The sequence below is a fragment of the Typha angustifolia genome, chromosome 15, assembly GCF_048772165.1.
Source record: "Typha angustifolia cultivar Huaian chromosome 15, ASM4877216v1, whole genome shotgun sequence".
Lineage (NCBI taxonomy): Eukaryota > Viridiplantae > Streptophyta > Magnoliopsida > Poales > Typhaceae > Typha > Typha angustifolia.
In genome coordinates, this window is record NC_133253.1 from 14,563,363 (window position 1) to 14,580,950 (window position 17,588).

The following is a 17,588-nucleotide window of genomic DNA, read 5'->3' on the forward strand; positions in this document are numbered from 1 at the left end:
AGTTCAACTCCAACTCCAAACAATATTGCGAAGAAATATTTGGTGATTTGGCTCGACTCGGTTAATTACTCGGCAGTGGGCTTAGCTTGAGGAAGAGTTTAACGGTGCAACGGCTTGGCGTAGGTCTTGGCGGCGTTTAGTTCGAAGCAATTATTCGGCGACGCATATAGCTTGAAATCTAGACTAGGCAGCTAAAAACTCGGCGGGTCTAAATGCCTCTATATCTAGAGAGGGTTAGTCTTTTGTCGAACTCATATCTAACTTTTGGGCTTATAAATGATAAAAAAGAGAATTTTAAATTTTGCTATCTATCTAATATCCATATTTGAATTCGTATTCGGATTAAAAATATGAATCCGAGTATAAATTGAGCACTATCTGATCTGTATTTGATATGTTTTCACCCCTAACATTGGCATACGAGGGAGGAGATGCGAGACAAACGGAAGGGAGTTGGATACAGAGGTAGGCAAAATATTTTTTGATGTGATATAAAATGAAAAAAATAAAATATATACTTTATTTTTTTAATAAAATTATGATAAATTTTTTAATTTAATATAAAGTAGATTGATGGGATGCATATTGAGAATAAATTATTAATTGAGTTAGAGTATGATATAAGATATAATTTTGATAATTTGTAAAATAAGGCTATTATGACTGTTACTCTAGAATAATGGTTACATTTTAGCGCAAAAAAAATCTTATCTTCGAAGAAAATTAAGAAATAAAAACATTTAAGAAAAGAAGGGAGGCATCAAAGGGTAGAGGAACCACACAGGCAGTAGATTAGAAAAGAAGGGAGAAGAAAAGCCAAAAGGTGTACTCTCCCTGCTCCCTCTCGAAAGATATTAGAAGAATAGTTCTTGGTGGCGGCGACTAGAAGAGGCGGCGGTCATGGCGGCGGAGGCGTCAAGGTCCGGTGCATCGGCCGATTCGTACATCGGGAGTCTGATTAGCTTGACTTCGAAGAGTGAGATCAGATACGAGGGCATCCTCTACAACATCAATACCGAAGAATCCAGCATCGGGTTGCGCAACGGTAATTCGAGCTACTTGGTTATTTTCTTTTTTCTGTTCTATTCCATGGTTCTGATGCTTGCAAAGTTCAGTCTTTGGAGGTTCTCTGGAAGATTTGGTTGTTGGGTATTCTGCTTTCAGGGCATTGAAGATGTGGCTTATGCTATTTCGTACTTCCCTTGGTTTTGATTAGGCTTTAGGAAATTTTTTAGGATAGAAGTTCGTGTACGTTGTTATGCAAGTGGAGTTCACTTACATATTTTGTTCTAGAAGTCGTCTCTCAAATGATGCTTTTGTTTGATAGTTTTCTTGCTGATGTGGTGCATTTGGTTGGTCCTATCTTTCGTTAGAATGAAGTCTTATGAGAAGTAGTAGCAAGGTTTATTTGCATTTTATAACTTCTTGAGATTGTTCTAGGTGTTGGAGTAATTGCAACTAGTGTATTTGTTACAATGGAAATAGGTATGAAGGCCTACTTATTTTTTGATTTGATTATTTGTAGGGTTAGACTTAATATTGAAGTTAGCCTGTATGTGTAGGTTGTCCAGGTATAGTATTAATGTTGGATCAGGCACTAATCTCAGGAATTGTCTAGAAATTGATCAGGGACGGTCCTTAGTTTTCCTTTTCTCCAATTTGGACTGTAATTGGTTTCTTAAGTGAGCGTTTGTTCACTTCCTTTATCCTTATTTCCTAATTGGGACATCTCCTTTTCATTTTGGAATACAAGTTGTTTCATACTTTCATAGAAGAACAACTTAAACAACTTCCTTGTGAGCATTGAGTATCTTTATGGAAGCGTTAAGCTATAGGACTCTTAATGTTTGAGTTCTAATATCTATCTCTTCGTGTACCAGAAAGAAGTCAAGAACCATCTGCCAAAATTATAGCAGTTGAATATAGGCTAAAAGAAGTTATGGTAAAGCCATTCATGTGATGGAAGTATTTACAAAGGAAGAACTCATATATGATCCTGTGCCACCAAAGAATCTTCGGCACCAGTTTTAGGGTTGAAGATCTTTTAGTACAAGAGGCCAAAGTCAATTTGCGTACACAGTTAGAGCTCAACTAAACACCAGAACATCGATAACCAGGGTTGATCTGTTTGCCGCCTTCAAGAAATTCTTTTGTCAAAAATAAGATGCACCAAGTTTGCTATTTGCATGCAAAGCTGAGTTTTGTGTAGAACTTTTCCTATATGCTTTGTAATATTCTAAATATCTAATGTTGTCAATTGTTTCATTTAGTTCATGTTAGCGCTGATCATGGGATTGTAAAACCACCAGTCAAGGACTTGATTGAAAGAACAAATCATGTGAAACTACATCTTAAAATTTTGGGGAGTCCATGATCGATTCAAGATATGTTAAAAGATTGTGATGGTACCTGAATCAGCATGTACCACATTATGATGACCGTGAATGGATTCAAGATTTTTCTTACTCTGATGGAATTGATATAGGCATGACCAAATATATTGGTGGAAAAAGAGATCCTAGGATTTTTCATGATCCTTTATTATCTCCCCCATGACATGGATCAATGTATCTTATTACCGATGCCCTCCACGAATGTAATGTTGTTGCTGAAATGTAGCATTTGATGGTCAAAAGTGCCACCTTTTGGTGTAATAAACTTATGTATTTTCGTTACTTCATATGTCTATTTGTTTTTTTGCTTTGTGAATAAGTGGTGCACACTTTTGATTTGCCTTTAAATGTATTGTACATATTTTTTGACAGTAATTGAAACTAAGCTTTGTTTTAGGCTTTTAGCAACTTAATTGCATTAAGTAGTTTCTGATAAATAACTCAAATATATCCATCCTTCTTTTTATTGCTTTGATAGAAAAGTTGCTTATGAATTGGTTCTGTGAAAATTTGGGTGGGTAATATAGACATATGGAGAGGATCGAAATTATTTTTTGCATATGCTACAAAATATAATGCAAAAATCACAAATTACTTGCTTAGTGTATCAGCGAAAAATTAATGTTAGTGCAGATTAGTGCAAAAATCACTGATTTGCCTATTCCAATGACTAGTTATTTGCAATCTTACAACCTGTAATTGCAATATGCAACATGTAAATGAAATTTGTAAAGAGAAAATAATATTACTTATATATTCTCATAATCTGAATTGTATTGTCATGTATTAAAATTATCATTTGTGACTTGCTATGACTTTTTTGTGAATTGTCATGTATTAGCATAATATGAATTGTATTCATGCACACTTTGATCTTTTTGCACGAATAGATTATGCATGCTCATATATTTACACTATAAGTTATATATATATATATATATATAATTTATTGATGTTCTAATTGTGTCATGTCCTATCTTTATAATTATTGGCATTGTGTCTGTATTGTGTTATATCTATGTCCCATATCTATGTCCATGTTTCTTAGTGTGATTCATAATTGACACTTTACCTATTTGTGTACATCCAGTAATTTTGTCACTCCATAATTATAGGGAATATCTTGAAATCTGTGCAGAACTTGATTTCCATTGAGCCTTTGATGTTGCTTTGAACAGAAAGCTGTTGCACTTTACTTATATAGTTTCTTGTTATTGCTATACATTGTCAGATCCTATGTAGTATGTGCTCTTGTCTTTCTTTATGAAGCTGCAATAGGTTTTGAAAATTCTGCCTAGTATCAACCATTTGATAAATTTTGCAGAGAACATGTGCATTGCTAGGTTAAACCCATCATTGCAGAGAACATGTAAAGTCCAGTATATATTTTTTCAAGATTTCTATGCATCATTTTAGGTTACATAATAGGATTGAGCTAGCTAATTTAAGTATCAAGGATCAGGAGTGGCATGCAAGACTTGCTTTCTTATCAGATAAATAGTGGCATGCAAGACTTGCTTTCTTATCAGATAAATTATTTATGTTGTTCTTTGGTCTGAGAATGCAACTTTCTCATGGCGAAGAAGTTCCAAATGTGCAATGAATTATGCCTTGCCTTGTTCATCATAATTCCTGAAATAAAATCTTGTTTCTCTGTGTCACATAAAATTTTAAACTCTTTCCAAAAGCAGAATTACTTGTTCCATGATTGCATGAGCTTAAGGCCTTGAGCTAGTAAATGGTTGAGAATGTCTTTTTATTTGACAAGTCTGCTCTGTTTATTGCATAATTTCTGTAAATTTGTTGTCTTTTTTGTTAGTCCTCTTGTAATTATATCCTGTTAGCTATTTTTCTTGCCACCTTACATTATGATCTTGTACTAAAATGAATCTTCATCTTACTTAAGAAAATGTTTGCTCTTGTTAGCTTCACTAATATATTTTCTATATTGTAGTCCGATCATTTGGAACTGAAGGACGAAAAAAAGATGGCCCACAAATTCCTCCCAGTGACAAAATTTATGAGTACATACTCTTCCGAGGAAGTGATATTAAGGTCTTGACAAAAGAAAGACATTTTATACATACTTGAAATGCTTAATTAAGTCTATGTAATATGCTGCTTTTGCATGAAATTCACTCATATCCATGCCAAATGTTATCTGTTTTTGCCCATATTGCACCTTTCTGGACATGAAGTACATTAACCTCTACGTAGTACAGATAGACTTCATTAGGTACTTTGGTCTTCATTTAATAGCTTGTGTTGCCATATTGCATCGTACAGCTGTGGTTAACTGGTTAGAGACTGATTAGCTATATATCTATTTATGTACATTGTTCACTTCTAGCATCTTGATTTTTTCTATAGGTTTGCTGACTTCATTTAATGTCCTAACATCTTGCAGTATTGACGTGGGGTTAATTTTCCTAGTCTTTTGTTTTGCTGCATATTTTAATCAGAATTTCTACTTGCATTTCTGCAGGACTTGCAAGTTAAGTCCTCACCACCAGTTCAAGCTACTTCCATACACAATGATCCTGCTATCATTCAGGCAAGGTCCTTTGACGTTAAAGGATATTTATGGCAGCCTTATCCCTTGCTTATTATTTTTATAATCTTTCTTGCAGTCACATTATTCTCGTCCTGCATCTACATCTTCAAGCTTACCTTCAGCTGGAAGTGGGGCTATACAAGATCTTAATTCTCACACAGCACAGCTAGGATTTGAGAGGTCAACATTTCAAAGTAATTTGCCTCTATATCAGCCGGGTGGAGGCTTAGGATCATGGGGCACCTCAAATCCACCTCTGTCTGCAAATGGCTCCGGACTTGCAATGCCACCTATGTACTGGCAAGGATATTATGCACCACCTAGTGGGCTACCTCATTTGCAGCAACCACCTTTGCTTCGGCCACCACCTGGTCTGCCAATTCCACAATCCATGCAGCAACCTGTGCAATATCCTGGAATGGATGCATCTTTACTATCTGGATCTCAAAATAGACCCGAGTTTCCTTCTCCATTAGTTCAACCTGCTAGTACCACTCAAGGTCTAAATTCTACTACATTGCCCTCGACACCAGCCACTACTTCAGCTAGTATATTAGCTACGGAAACAACTGTAAATCTGTTGCCAAACAAATTATCTTTAACTTCTGCTCCAACTCCATCTCTTGGTGTCAGTCTTCCCTTTGTGACTCCATTGCCATCTAATGCTGAACCCAGCATAGCAATGTCCGAAAACATGCCTTCTCTTGTTAGCAACAAACCTGTAGCTGTTTCTGGCCCATCAATGGCTTATCAAACTATGTCTCACGCACTGCCCTCAATTGTTGCTTTATCTGGTTCAAAGCGACTTGAAGCGTCAGTACCGTTGGTCACTCCAGGTCTACTTCTGCAGAGTGCTCCCTCAACACTTCCTTCATCTCAGTCCTCGCAAAAACCTTTGGAAGCAAGTCATAAAGACATAGAAGCCAAAACATTAGAAACTAAAACTAGACCACTATTACCTGAACCATCAGTGAGTGTTGCTGCTGAAATTAAGGAGCCGATATTACCATTACCTAAATCGACTGGTCAGAAGGTATAATTTTACATTGCCTCATTTATGATTGTGAAGCAGGGACATTGCATTTACTCAATTCTTCTTGTTACTTGTATGATTATATATGCACACATATATTTGTTCTATTTAATTGTTGAATCTTGGTTATGGTATTATCAAACAAATGTTTGCAATGTTAGTGGGACTTATAAGTAAGGGTTATTGTTGAATCTTAAAATCAAATTATTTGGGCAGAATTTTGTGCTTCCAGTCACTGCTTCTGATTTGCCATGTGCATATAATTGACAGAGCCTCTTTTCTCCAGACACTTTCTTTTGCCAAAATTGTGTCCTAAAATTGGATGATCTTTTCCTAGTTAACTGATATAAAGGTAGATAATGTTTTGATATTCCTCTTTGTCAACTGTTATTTTCATTTTTGAATAAGAAAATATTGAAGTTCATGATGCTATTTAAGGATTAATATGCAATTTGAGTTTGTAGAGTCATGTATATTAAGTGAACTTGGCTCATTTTGTAGGTTATTTTGAGGTTCCCTTAAAATACTCGTTCATTTTTCTATCCGGCACTTTCTACATTTGCTTTAAAAGTGTTTAGCTTTTCTTTTTATACCATTAGTGTTTTTTTATAAATGTCCACTTGGTTTCCAGGCTAATGAATCTGCTTCAAGCATCCAACACAACAATCGGGGACGCGTAAGAGGAAGAGGGAACATGGTCTGTCACTCTTCCTGTCCTCTTTACTTGAATGATTGAGGTTCTATCTTTCTTGTTATTGCATGATCTATGAAGCATGGATAGAGATATGTGACATGGATCTGACACCATTAGAATACAGTGATATGGAAAATTTAGAAAACAATGATACAATATATATAATAAAACTTTGAAAGTATATTTGTGCATGCTTGCACTAGATTTAGCTACAATGTTATTATTATAAACTTGTGATATTATATACGTAAGCTGTTAAGCACATCTTTGACTTATTCATCAACAAAGTTAATTATCTATAACAAATTGTTAGACACTTATATTAAGAGAAAAGTACATTGATCTATAAATTACGAGTTGATTATACATTTGTGGCATGAAATTCTAATACTGATTCCCATCAACTCATAGATCACGCACAATACAAATAACATCTAAGGTTAATGTTTTGATGTAATTGAAAACCTCTAATTTGACTTGTCTTTGAATTTTAAAAGTATCTAAGAGGTATCTTGAAAGTATCAGAGAGTATCCTTTTTATAATTTTTTTGTTTAAAAAAATTTGGATATGCCAAGTAAGTATCTAGCTCGGATTTTTAAATTATCGAATGAGTATCATATCTGATAGAGTATTTGATATGCTGTGGCTAGAGTTTTGAAGTATCCATGTTTCCTACTTCCTAGTATGGTATATCGAATTGGAAATACTTTTTTTTTTCTTTGTTGATGGTTTGTTGATCTTAACGTTTTTGCTCAAGAGGGCGGCAGGACTTCCTTTCTGGAGTACCTACCTATTTTGAATATAGGAGCTAAATTATTAAAGTGCAATGGCAAGAAATTTGAATTATTCCATTTTCTACTAAAGATGGTGCTCTTTTACTTATTATACCTATTATAGTAGTAAGTAACATAAGATTGTCTATGCTTCTCTAATATTAATCACGATCATGTTGTTCTCATACTTTTCATTATAATTTGCCCAACAAGTATTAATTAAATTATTTTTCTCTTCACCCTGATCTTACATTTCACCATATTGATTAACCTAGCAAACATTGATGGAAGTATTTTCTACTCTTCATTCTATTGCATGTCTTGATTATTTCCAAAAATTTCCATAGAAGTTTGTTAAATGGTAAAGCATTATTGTGCTAAATTATGTTGACATAATTAATCATCATCAAAATCTAGTTTGTAACGTCCAAATAATTTTGTATTTTATTTCGTTTGCATGACTTTTATTAGGATTAGATTAATCCTAGGATTTTCTCCGCATCATCCAAAATTGGTTTTGCCCTCCTAGTCTGTCTCTTGCCGAACTGGTTTGGAAGGATAGAATAGAGGTGTTCGCTTGAGCTATGCAGCTAATAAGATTTTATGTGATGATTGTGTTGATTTTATCCTTGAACACTAGCTTGAGCTTGGCAACTTTTTCTGTGTAACTAGCCAAGCAAAGACAATTACAAGCAAAAGTAAATGAATCATATTTGAAATGTAAGGCAAAACTGTTAAGAGATTTGTACACTTGTTGTGATCTTTGGTCATCACCTTTGTGTTACTCATTCTCTTTAGTATTTGCTATTCGTTTGTTCTCTATGAATCTCATGTCTTCATTAGTTATCTATGAAGCATAGACACTTCAAATAACACGCAGTGTCCATATCCGACATTTGTTGGACACTGATACTCGTTGGACACTTGTTGGACATCAATACTCGTCGGACACTTGTTGGACACATGTCGGACACTTCTACAATGTATCAAATATTTAAGAAATTATAGAAAAAAATTTGACACTCCTTGGACATTTTTGGACACTCTTGACACACTTTTTGAACATAAGATTTTTCATATGCCGTGAAAGTTTATAATCAATGTGTATGGTATTATACATTAATTTTTCACAAACCATTGACTCAATTTATTGTGTAGATTATTTATCCTTTTATTTGTCAATTACATGAGCTAACATCTGTTTTCTAATTTTCAAGGACGCTTGAGTGTAAGTTGCTATATTTGTTTATTTTTCAGCTATTTTTTTTTTCAAACGGTTGACATCATCACTCATTTTCTTTCCACACTAGTTGCATTTAATAAATTTTTATCTTGCCCAATAGTGCTATAATGTTGTCAGCCAATATCCTTAATTGCTATCATGACTTCTCTTTTTGAGCCATTGATATTTTATGTTTTTAACTATAACCCCGTAACTAAAAAAACATAAACAAAAATCAAAATAATTGATATTCCCTAGGTCAGATCAGATTTGTTTTGAATGGAATCGGCTGAAACAGTTGATCCTGTTCGAAACGGATTAGGTATTGATACCCCAGTTGAAACTAGCCAACCAATTGGTTTTAGCCAGGATCAAGATCAACTAGGGCCAATCCCGATCCATTTCGAAATGGATCCCACTCGAGATTGGCCGAAACTTAAAACCTTGGTTTAAAGTAATATATACTTAATTCGTAGTGGCACCCATTAGTATAAAATCTATAGATAACCATAAGGGAGCATCGAGGTACTCCCTTATATCGGTGCCAATAATTCACTGGTATGATATGCATGAACTCTTGTTGATAATGCCAATGGTCACGACAATCCATCAGTGCAGCCACAACGAGTGTTGTTGATCGTAAAGTTTAAGATTTTTGGTTAACAATGTATATCGTACTTTTAAGGATGTGTGACTCTTCACATTACACTAGAATATATAATATAAAATGGAAATTAAATGAGGTTTGAATCATAGATCCCAGTTTCGCCGATACCGATCTGGGCACTGTAGCAGGCAGGCTACAGAAAGAGATTTTTAGGCTTTATATATAAGTAATTACTATTTTCTTATTTTCTTGTAATTTTTTTTAAAGTTTTTAGAAATTTCTCAATATTTTTAAATATGTATCGTTTTTCTGGATGGCCGATCCCGATCCTAATCTCGGTACCAATTTTCGGAACTATGGTTCGAATTCAAGATCTCTAGAAAACTATAGAAGGATATCATGTTAGATAACCAGTTAGATCTTAAGGTATTAGATAATAGACAAATAATATATATTATACTTTTAAGAATAGGGATAGCAATAGTGTTGTGTTAACCATAGTTCGAAAGATTGGCTGATCCGGATTTGGATCGGCCATACCCAATCTCGATCCAAACCCAATCCTAATTCGGATTTTCTCTACTCTTTCACAATTTATCTCTCTCTTTCATTATTTCTCTTTTTCTTTCTCTCCTTATCATAGCTATTGCTTTTCTAACGTAGAAATCTATCTCCGGCAAACTCCACCGATGCAGATCCAAACCTGGCGATCTCGGATATGTGATTTTTAGATTTATTTATTTATCTCTCTTCTTATTTCTTCATTGTACTTTTTTTTTTCTTTTCTCCTTCACTACAGTAGAATCTTTTTTCTTTTTATTTATTCTACTCTCTTACATTTGCACCAATTTTGACTTTTGAGTAAATTAGTATTTTTTTTTTTAATTTGTAGGCTTCATATGTGAGTAATTATTATTTTTTTTATTTTTGTCATTCTTTAAAAAAATTTAGAAATTTTTTTGCATCTTTAAATAATATTTAGAATTTTATGTAATTAAAAATAGTTTGATTTGATCTAAGCAGCCCATATGACCGATACATATCGTTTTTTCAGGAGGTTGATTCCAATTTTTTAAATCTTAGTATTAATTACAAAACCGACTAGCAAACAAAACCTTACTTGCAACTATTGTTTTGAAAAGCAACAACAGAGGCAATAGCAGTGTTAAATGTCCCGCACATGCAATATACAATCCTTTATGTGACAGCCCCACCATATATAGGCTGCATATGAAAACTACATACACATATGTGTTGGACATGCATGTGATCTCATATGCATATGAAAGTGATATATTGTAATAATGTAATATTTAGCGTATCATAATAATTTTTTAACGTTCACTTGTGGAATAAAAAAACTCTTATCTAAGTCTTCTTATATTAGTATAGCAAGTAAACAATCACTATAGTAATATCTACTATCTTATCTCATCTTCCATCTAATATTTTTATATTTATCAATTACTATTTTGCTTTTAAAAAGACATCACTATAATTAACTATTATTTCAATCGCTCACTATTTCTCTCTGTCTTATTTCTTGTCTCCTATCTCCTTATCCATCTATTATAAAGGCTTTTTTAGTCATTTGCCAAACTATTATTTTAGCTTTATGTCACATCATATATAATTTTTACACATTATACTAGTTTATGAAGAATAACTTGTACTAGAATAAGGTCTCTTATATTAGTATTAAAATTTAGCATAGCTATATTAGCATCAAACTTATTCTACAAATGAATGGGGCCTAAGGGTTAAGGAGAATTCTTAAAGGGTTTTTGGGAATGCAAAAGGCTTTAGTCCACTAATAGCTTTAGACAGCCCACTAACCTAAGACTGATTTGACTATCTACCTAATAATCGATTCAGTGGCCTAGCAAAAATGGTGCAAAATGAAATTGTGTGGACATTCCCCACACATTAGGCTAACATAATAATTGTTTCAGCACAAACAAATATAAGTAAATAAGTAGATCAATGCATAATTGATATTAATGTTTACATCAATTCTCTCAGATTGAAACTCTGTTGAGATATGTTCCATGCTTGACATTATTGGAATGCTTATTTGGCAATTGACTCAGACATTGATGGTGATATCCCATAAAAATTTTCTTGCAATCTAATGGTAGCTCAACAATCCTGGACCAATTGTCATAAAAGTCTGGATGACTACTCTAATATTATTTGATAAGCCTGGTGTCGTGAAGAAAAGAACTGCATATGTTTCATCCTTGATGATCATTGAACTTGGCAACAACTTTTATTTTACAAACAGCTCTTCTTCAAGGCCCTTCGAGTTGTCTGATTTGACATACATGCCTTCTGCATATTTTTTAAGTTAGAAGAGATGCATGAAGTCATGATGAAAATGTTAGAAAGATGAAGCTGGTAAAAACAAGTGTCAAAGGCCCAAAGTCAAACTTGCCTTTTTACTGATGTGGTGCAAAAAGAATTTTACTGTAAAGATAATAAGGTGAAAAAGAATTAGATTTAATAAAACGTTCAATTGCACCTCTTTATTGAATACTGATAAATAATTTTATTGTAATTATTTATAGTTGGCAATTTGTGAAGAAAGCACATGTTTCTTTACAGTATCAACTCATAAAAAAGTGTTAAGAGACAAAGCACAACTTATAATAATAGTAGGTGAAAGCTTGAAGTCAAAAGAAAGTGTTTTAGATATTTTTGTTGGTGTTCAAAGGGTGTTCAAACGGTTCTTTGTGAACACCATCAAATCTGTTCAAACAGATTTACATAAAAAGATGTCGTTTGGTGTCGTTTGAATGTTTGTAAAATAGATTTTCTAGAGAGCAACCATTCTAAAGCGTTTGAAGACCGTTTGAACCTAAAGGTCTCAAGAGCTGTTTGAATGCCCAACAAAGCCATTCAATGCACACGGATTTTCTGGAAAGTTTAGTGCCGATTTTGTAAAAGTTTGAAACCGATTTTGTGGTTTTCTAGGCCTATTGAAAGAGGGTATCGTCACCTATATAAGAAGAGCGAAGGCTATTTCATTAGAAAGCTCTTTTGGAGAACTCTTCCATATTAAAATTCTAGGAACTTAAGAGAGAGGAGAAGAGATCATGATTGTCTAAGATCAATTTCATCACCGGAGCTACAATGTGAATATCTTGGAGGTTCTACGATTGTTACATCAGCATCTCGAGGGAGTACTGAGGTGTTTGCTTTTGGACTCCGTGGTCCTAGTAGAGTTGATGATCTAGTGCAGGATGAGTAGTTCATCAAGGTTTAATGAGCAAGAAAAGCATTAACTAGTGACCCTGAGTGTTGAGCGAGAGGATCCATTGTTTTTATACTTGGTTGATAGGGAGTTTTTCGTAATAAAAAATTATGTGTTTGATTTGGTTTATTATCGTCTTCAGTTGAACTTTGCTTGATTGACTTAGGCTAATGATATCCTAGACTGTTCATAATTTTTTATTTTATTTTCCAAAGATGGAACACTTTGAATCAGAAAATAAAGCCAAACAAGTTTACTTCACAGAACCTCTAATTGGACCTTTCTATTTTGATTGGAGTGTCTATTTGCTTGAATTCTGCAGCCGTTTGTCCTGCAATCAGCAGCAATAATCATTGGAAAACAGGGCAGCTGGTATTAAAATTTGTAGCTTCCTCTTTCCAGCAGTAGGATTGTATAAGCAGCAGGAACAATGAGTAAACAAAACCTATTTGCAGCAGGTCTGGAGAGATTAGAATCTGACAAGAATCATGGGAGGTTTTACTAGATTTCTAGGAAAATAGTAGTTTAAAAAGGAGGGAGTAAATGAGATTTGTGGAATGAGAGGAGAGATTTCTTTAAATATGAAATAGTACTTGGCAGTCCTAAAACTGCTTCTCCAGGCAACAACTTATAAAGAGGAGGTGAAGACTAGGTGTTCAAAGGAGTCTAAGCATTTATTTTGGGAAGTTCAAAGGTTTTCCTAAGAAGTCTAGACGGCTTTAGTATTGCACTAAACTCACCTAGGCAGAAAATGTCTACCTAACCTCACAATCGGTCAAATGGCCTACAAAATGGTGTGAACATTGTTAGCATTATTAAGCTAACATAATAAAAGAACAAACAAATCTCCAATAGAGTAAATTATTATAAGATAGAGTATTTATGCCCAACAATGAGATCTGTGAGCTAGCCATGATAGATTTAGGGTTTGCGATTAGTCATCTGAGCTATAATGGATTTTGTAAGCTCTAGGGTTTTTTCATCTCATTTTCAGACTAAGCAGCCGTTCTTGTGAGTACATAGCAGTCCTGGAGTTTCTTATAGTTATGGATCCAATACTGTCTTGCTGTAATTCTTGCCATGTGTGATCATGAGTATGGTTCAAAGGACAAAGGCTGATCTCATGGCAATGCAGATTGTTAAGTAAAATAACATTTAGTGCAAGACTGCAAGTTGAGAAACAAAGTTCACCTTTCTCTCATGGCAATATGAATTGTGAATTGAAATCATCGAGCAGGAAGCAAAGTGAAAATCTAATCAAGTCCCTTAAGTACTTATATAAGAGATAAATATGTGAGACTGACTTTTTTTCATGCTCTTGTTTGTGTGCATTGTTGTGAAAGACTATCCAGCTTGCATTTCTTATACTTGTCCACATATAACACAGAATTGATTTATTCTAGGTTTGGCTTCAAGGTATATCTCATTACCTATTTGCATTTTGCTGCCTTGTATCACTCGTTGCCAAGATGGTGTTGAAAATTTATTCAGAAATAAATACTACGTGGTCAGAACTCATAAATCATAATTGAACTTGAAAGTGAAACTCACTGAGAACCAGACTTCCAATTAGTGGATGTGTTTAGTATGATGGACCTTTATTTCAAGCAAATAATAAAACAATAACGACTTTAAATAACCGAGCTATTTGTTTTAATAATGTGCAGTTGTTTCTTGTATGCACAAATGGGATGCCTCTTGCTTATTAACTATGTTGGTTCACCAATGCTCCTCAATTTTATCTTGCTGCTACAAATTTGCTACTATCAGTTGTAGTACATTATCCACAAAGTACCCCATTTCTTAACATATTCTAATGTGCTGGATTATTGTTCACCCGACATACGTATGCTTTCTGTCACCTCCGCAGACAGAAAAGTGACATATCATATAAAGGCATGCTAGCCTGTCATTTGCAACAAAAGAAATGTGTACTCGTCTTTAGCATCATCAATATTGGTAATCCTCTTGATGTTGAATGGAGCTGCCTTGATGACAAGGGCATTTTTCTCTTTGTTTTGCAGCATCCACACACTGTCACCAAATTTACTGAGGAGTTCGATTTTATGGCAATGAACGAGAAGTTCAAAAAAGATGAAGTCTGGGGCCATCTTGGTAAAAGTAAAGCACAGTTAAGTGACAAGGATCAAGAATTAGAAGATGATGAAGCTGATTATTCTTTACAGGACAATGAATCAGAAGGTGTAAAGCTGGATACTAAGGTAAAAATTATTGTTAGATTTGTCACATTGATGACATGTTTGATTATCTTTACTGCTAAATTTGTTTTTGTTTCCCTTGTTGTCCTTAGTAATGCTAGTTTGTTGTTTTTCTCTTCTTTTTTGTAGCCTGTTTATGTTAAGGATGACTTCTTTGATACACTCTCATGCACCACACTTGATCGGGGGACAAGAAATGGAAGAGCTAGATTCTCAGAGCAGTTGAAACTAGACACAGAGGTATGAAGGGGGCCATCTTCATGGAATTTTCTTTTCTCGCTTGATAGATGTCCATATCTAGCAGATTGCTTTCCTTCTTGCAGACTTTCGGTGATTTTCCGAGGCATCGACCGATGTGGAGTGGGGGACGGGGTTTTCGAGGTGGCGGTCGTGGTCGAGGCTCTTACAATGGTAGAGGGTATAACTACACAGGCAGGGGCCGTGGCTATTCTTTCCCATCCCGTACTTCCTAGGAAAGGATTGTTTGCACAGATAGGAAGGGAGTCCTGATTGATACAGGCTATGCTTTTACTGCATGGGGTATGAGGTGTTTCTGATCCGTGCATGCCTATAAATCGGGACTGCTAAATAGACTCATTAGGGGCAAAGCACGGTGAGTCCCTTTACAGTTGATGGATATCATCTTTCTTTCAGCAGCTATTTGGATAGAGCTAATTTAGTTGGGAAATCTTTTTTCTTGTCCTGGATTTACCACTTTTTCTTTCTGTTAAGGTTGCCTTTGTTGACACATCAATTACCAGTTTGGTATAAGCATGGTTGGTTTGATCTGCGTAGTATATATATTGCAGGATTTGACTGTATCATCTAGTATTTATTTGGAGTATAATATTCTGCCTTTTCTCAGATTAGGCTTTGCACTAAATGTCAAAAACTCTAAATGTGAGTTTTTGTCTTTTTAATGTTGGGCCTTCATTTTTTTATGTCTAATTTATTTTGAAATAAAAATATGAGATTAGCTGTATTTGAAAATCCGTAACTTAGCGAGCAACTTTAACTTTTAAATATAAGTCATAGTTGATTAATCAATGATTTATATAAAAATTTTAAGTTCTCTAAAAATTTAATAAGATTTAGGGAGAAATTTTTATAGATGTTTTTATTTTTCTAGTTTAACGATTTTTAGATATAAATTGCCGATAGATGTTAAATTTTTATATAAGTTGTCGATCAAGCTAGTGATTTATATTTGAACCACTAACTAGATAACAATTTTGAAACACACTTAAGCTTGTATTTGAAATATACTAGACACAGAAAATAAGTATTTGGGTGTTAATTTGCCAAAAAAAATATTCATTAGTCTTGTTCACTTATAGAGAATAAGAATTCAGTTCTTTTGAAATAAGTCTCCTTATACTAGTTTAGCAATAAAATTGTATAGTAATTGCTATATCTCTCTCCTTTTACTTCATGCACTCAAATTATTCTATCCTAAGACAACACTTAATTACATATCACTTCTTTTATAATTAATTTTTTTTCTCTCTCCAAAGCTTGCCATTAGTAACCCATAGTGCAAAGAAATAAAACTGTTGTGCAGACGAACTAGTCTGTAGGGTAGGCTCTTAATTATTTCTCCACAATGTGGGGTTCTTATTCGTGCTAGTATTGCTGTGATGTGGGAGATGTTGTGATAGTATGAGAAAGAATGTATGTTATGTTGTGCTGGTATATTATATATATTGTCTGCACTTTTATTAACTAAAAATAACCACGAGTATAATTTATTTAATATTAGTACTTTTTTAAATCTAATTAAGAATAGTCTGGTCATTCTGTTTAAAACATCACTAATTTTAATATAATTTTTATATTTTTATTACTTTAATATTGTTATATCAAATATATTTATTATTTTTTATATTAGTATATAATTAAATATTAGAATAGCTTATATTGATCGGTATTAACTCTTTCTTTTAATATAAAAAATTTGCCTAATTTCACAATGTTGTCGGTAATCATCAGATATGAATGGACCGCATGCATGTGAATCAAATGAGTGAAATCTGTGTTTGGAAGAAGCATGTCGGTGGGATACTTTGCCTACTGAAGGACATTTTGACATTCTCCCTAGTGTGATTTTTTAGATATCTACTCCTTTTATCTTCTTCCCTCTTCGTTTTTCATTTTTTTTTCTCTCATTCTTCTGTCATATTTTTCCTCTCATTTGTCTTCCATATTTTATTTTCAATAGTAACAATTCAAATACTTTTTTTCCTTTAAATTGATCTCATTTGATAACCTAGAAGGTAGTTTCTTTATTCAACATATCTCTTATTTTGTTCACGTTCATCTTCCATATCTTGTCTTCGGTCGGTGATTGAAGTATTATGAAAAACTGTATCATTATTTTACTAAGAAATGAAAAAGTAACATCATATTAAATGAAAATAGAAGTCAATCTATTTAATAAATTAATAATCATAAATTGTAAAACACAAATATTTAGGATATGTAACTGATATGTAGTGAGATATCATAAAAAGCACTACGCAGCGTTTATGTAATTTATACGTATCAAACTATGTAAAATGTATCATGCAATTTTTAACAAGATGTGGATCAAAATTTTATAAAAAAACACCACCAATTGCTTATATAATTTTTAATAAGATAAGGATCAAAATTTTATAAAAAAATACCGCACAGCGCGTATGTAATTTTTAATATATGTTGCAATTTTTAACAAATTACACCTTGAGATTTCATAAAAAACGTAACACATTGCCTATATTATTTATACGAATTGACTATACAAAATGTACGCTACAATTTTTAACGAGGTACGCATTAAAATAAAATAAAATTGCTATGC

At 33.6% G+C, this 17,588-nt stretch overlaps 1 protein-coding gene across 1 annotated transcript; it reads left to right on the forward strand.

Moving 5' to 3' along the window:
- The first annotated feature begins 770 nt into the window (after window positions 1-770).
- LOC140777766 (protein decapping 5) lies at window positions 771-15,546 on the forward strand. Its single transcript, XM_073122107.1, has 8 exons — window positions 771-1,045; window positions 4,348-4,448; window positions 4,879-4,947; window positions 5,024-5,980; window positions 6,612-6,677; window positions 14,555-14,752; window positions 14,879-14,989; window positions 15,073-15,546. The coding sequence occupies exons 1-8, from the start codon at window positions 901-903 to the stop codon at window positions 15,220-15,222; spliced, it is 1,797 nt and encodes a 598-aa protein (XP_072978208.1). The 5' UTR covers window positions 771-900; the 3' UTR covers window positions 15,223-15,546.
- The last annotated feature ends 2,042 nt before the right edge of the window (window positions 15,547-17,588 follow it).

What these genes read in the sequence shown, in the direction of transcription:
- LOC140777766 (XM_073122107.1), top strand. Translation starts at nt 901, where the DNA reads ATGGCGGCGGAGGCGTCAAGGTCCGGTGCATCGGCCGATTCGTACATC. An exon ending in CTAAATCGACTGGTCAGAAG is followed by an intron (nt 5,981 to 6,611) that starts GTATAATTTTAC and finishes CTTGGTTTCCAG; the next exon opens with GCTAATGAATCTGCTTCAAG. An exon ending in TAAGAGGAAGAGGGAACATG is followed by an intron (nt 6,678 to 14,554) that starts GTCTGTCACTCT and finishes TTTGTTTTGCAG; the next exon opens with CATCCACACACTGTCACCAA.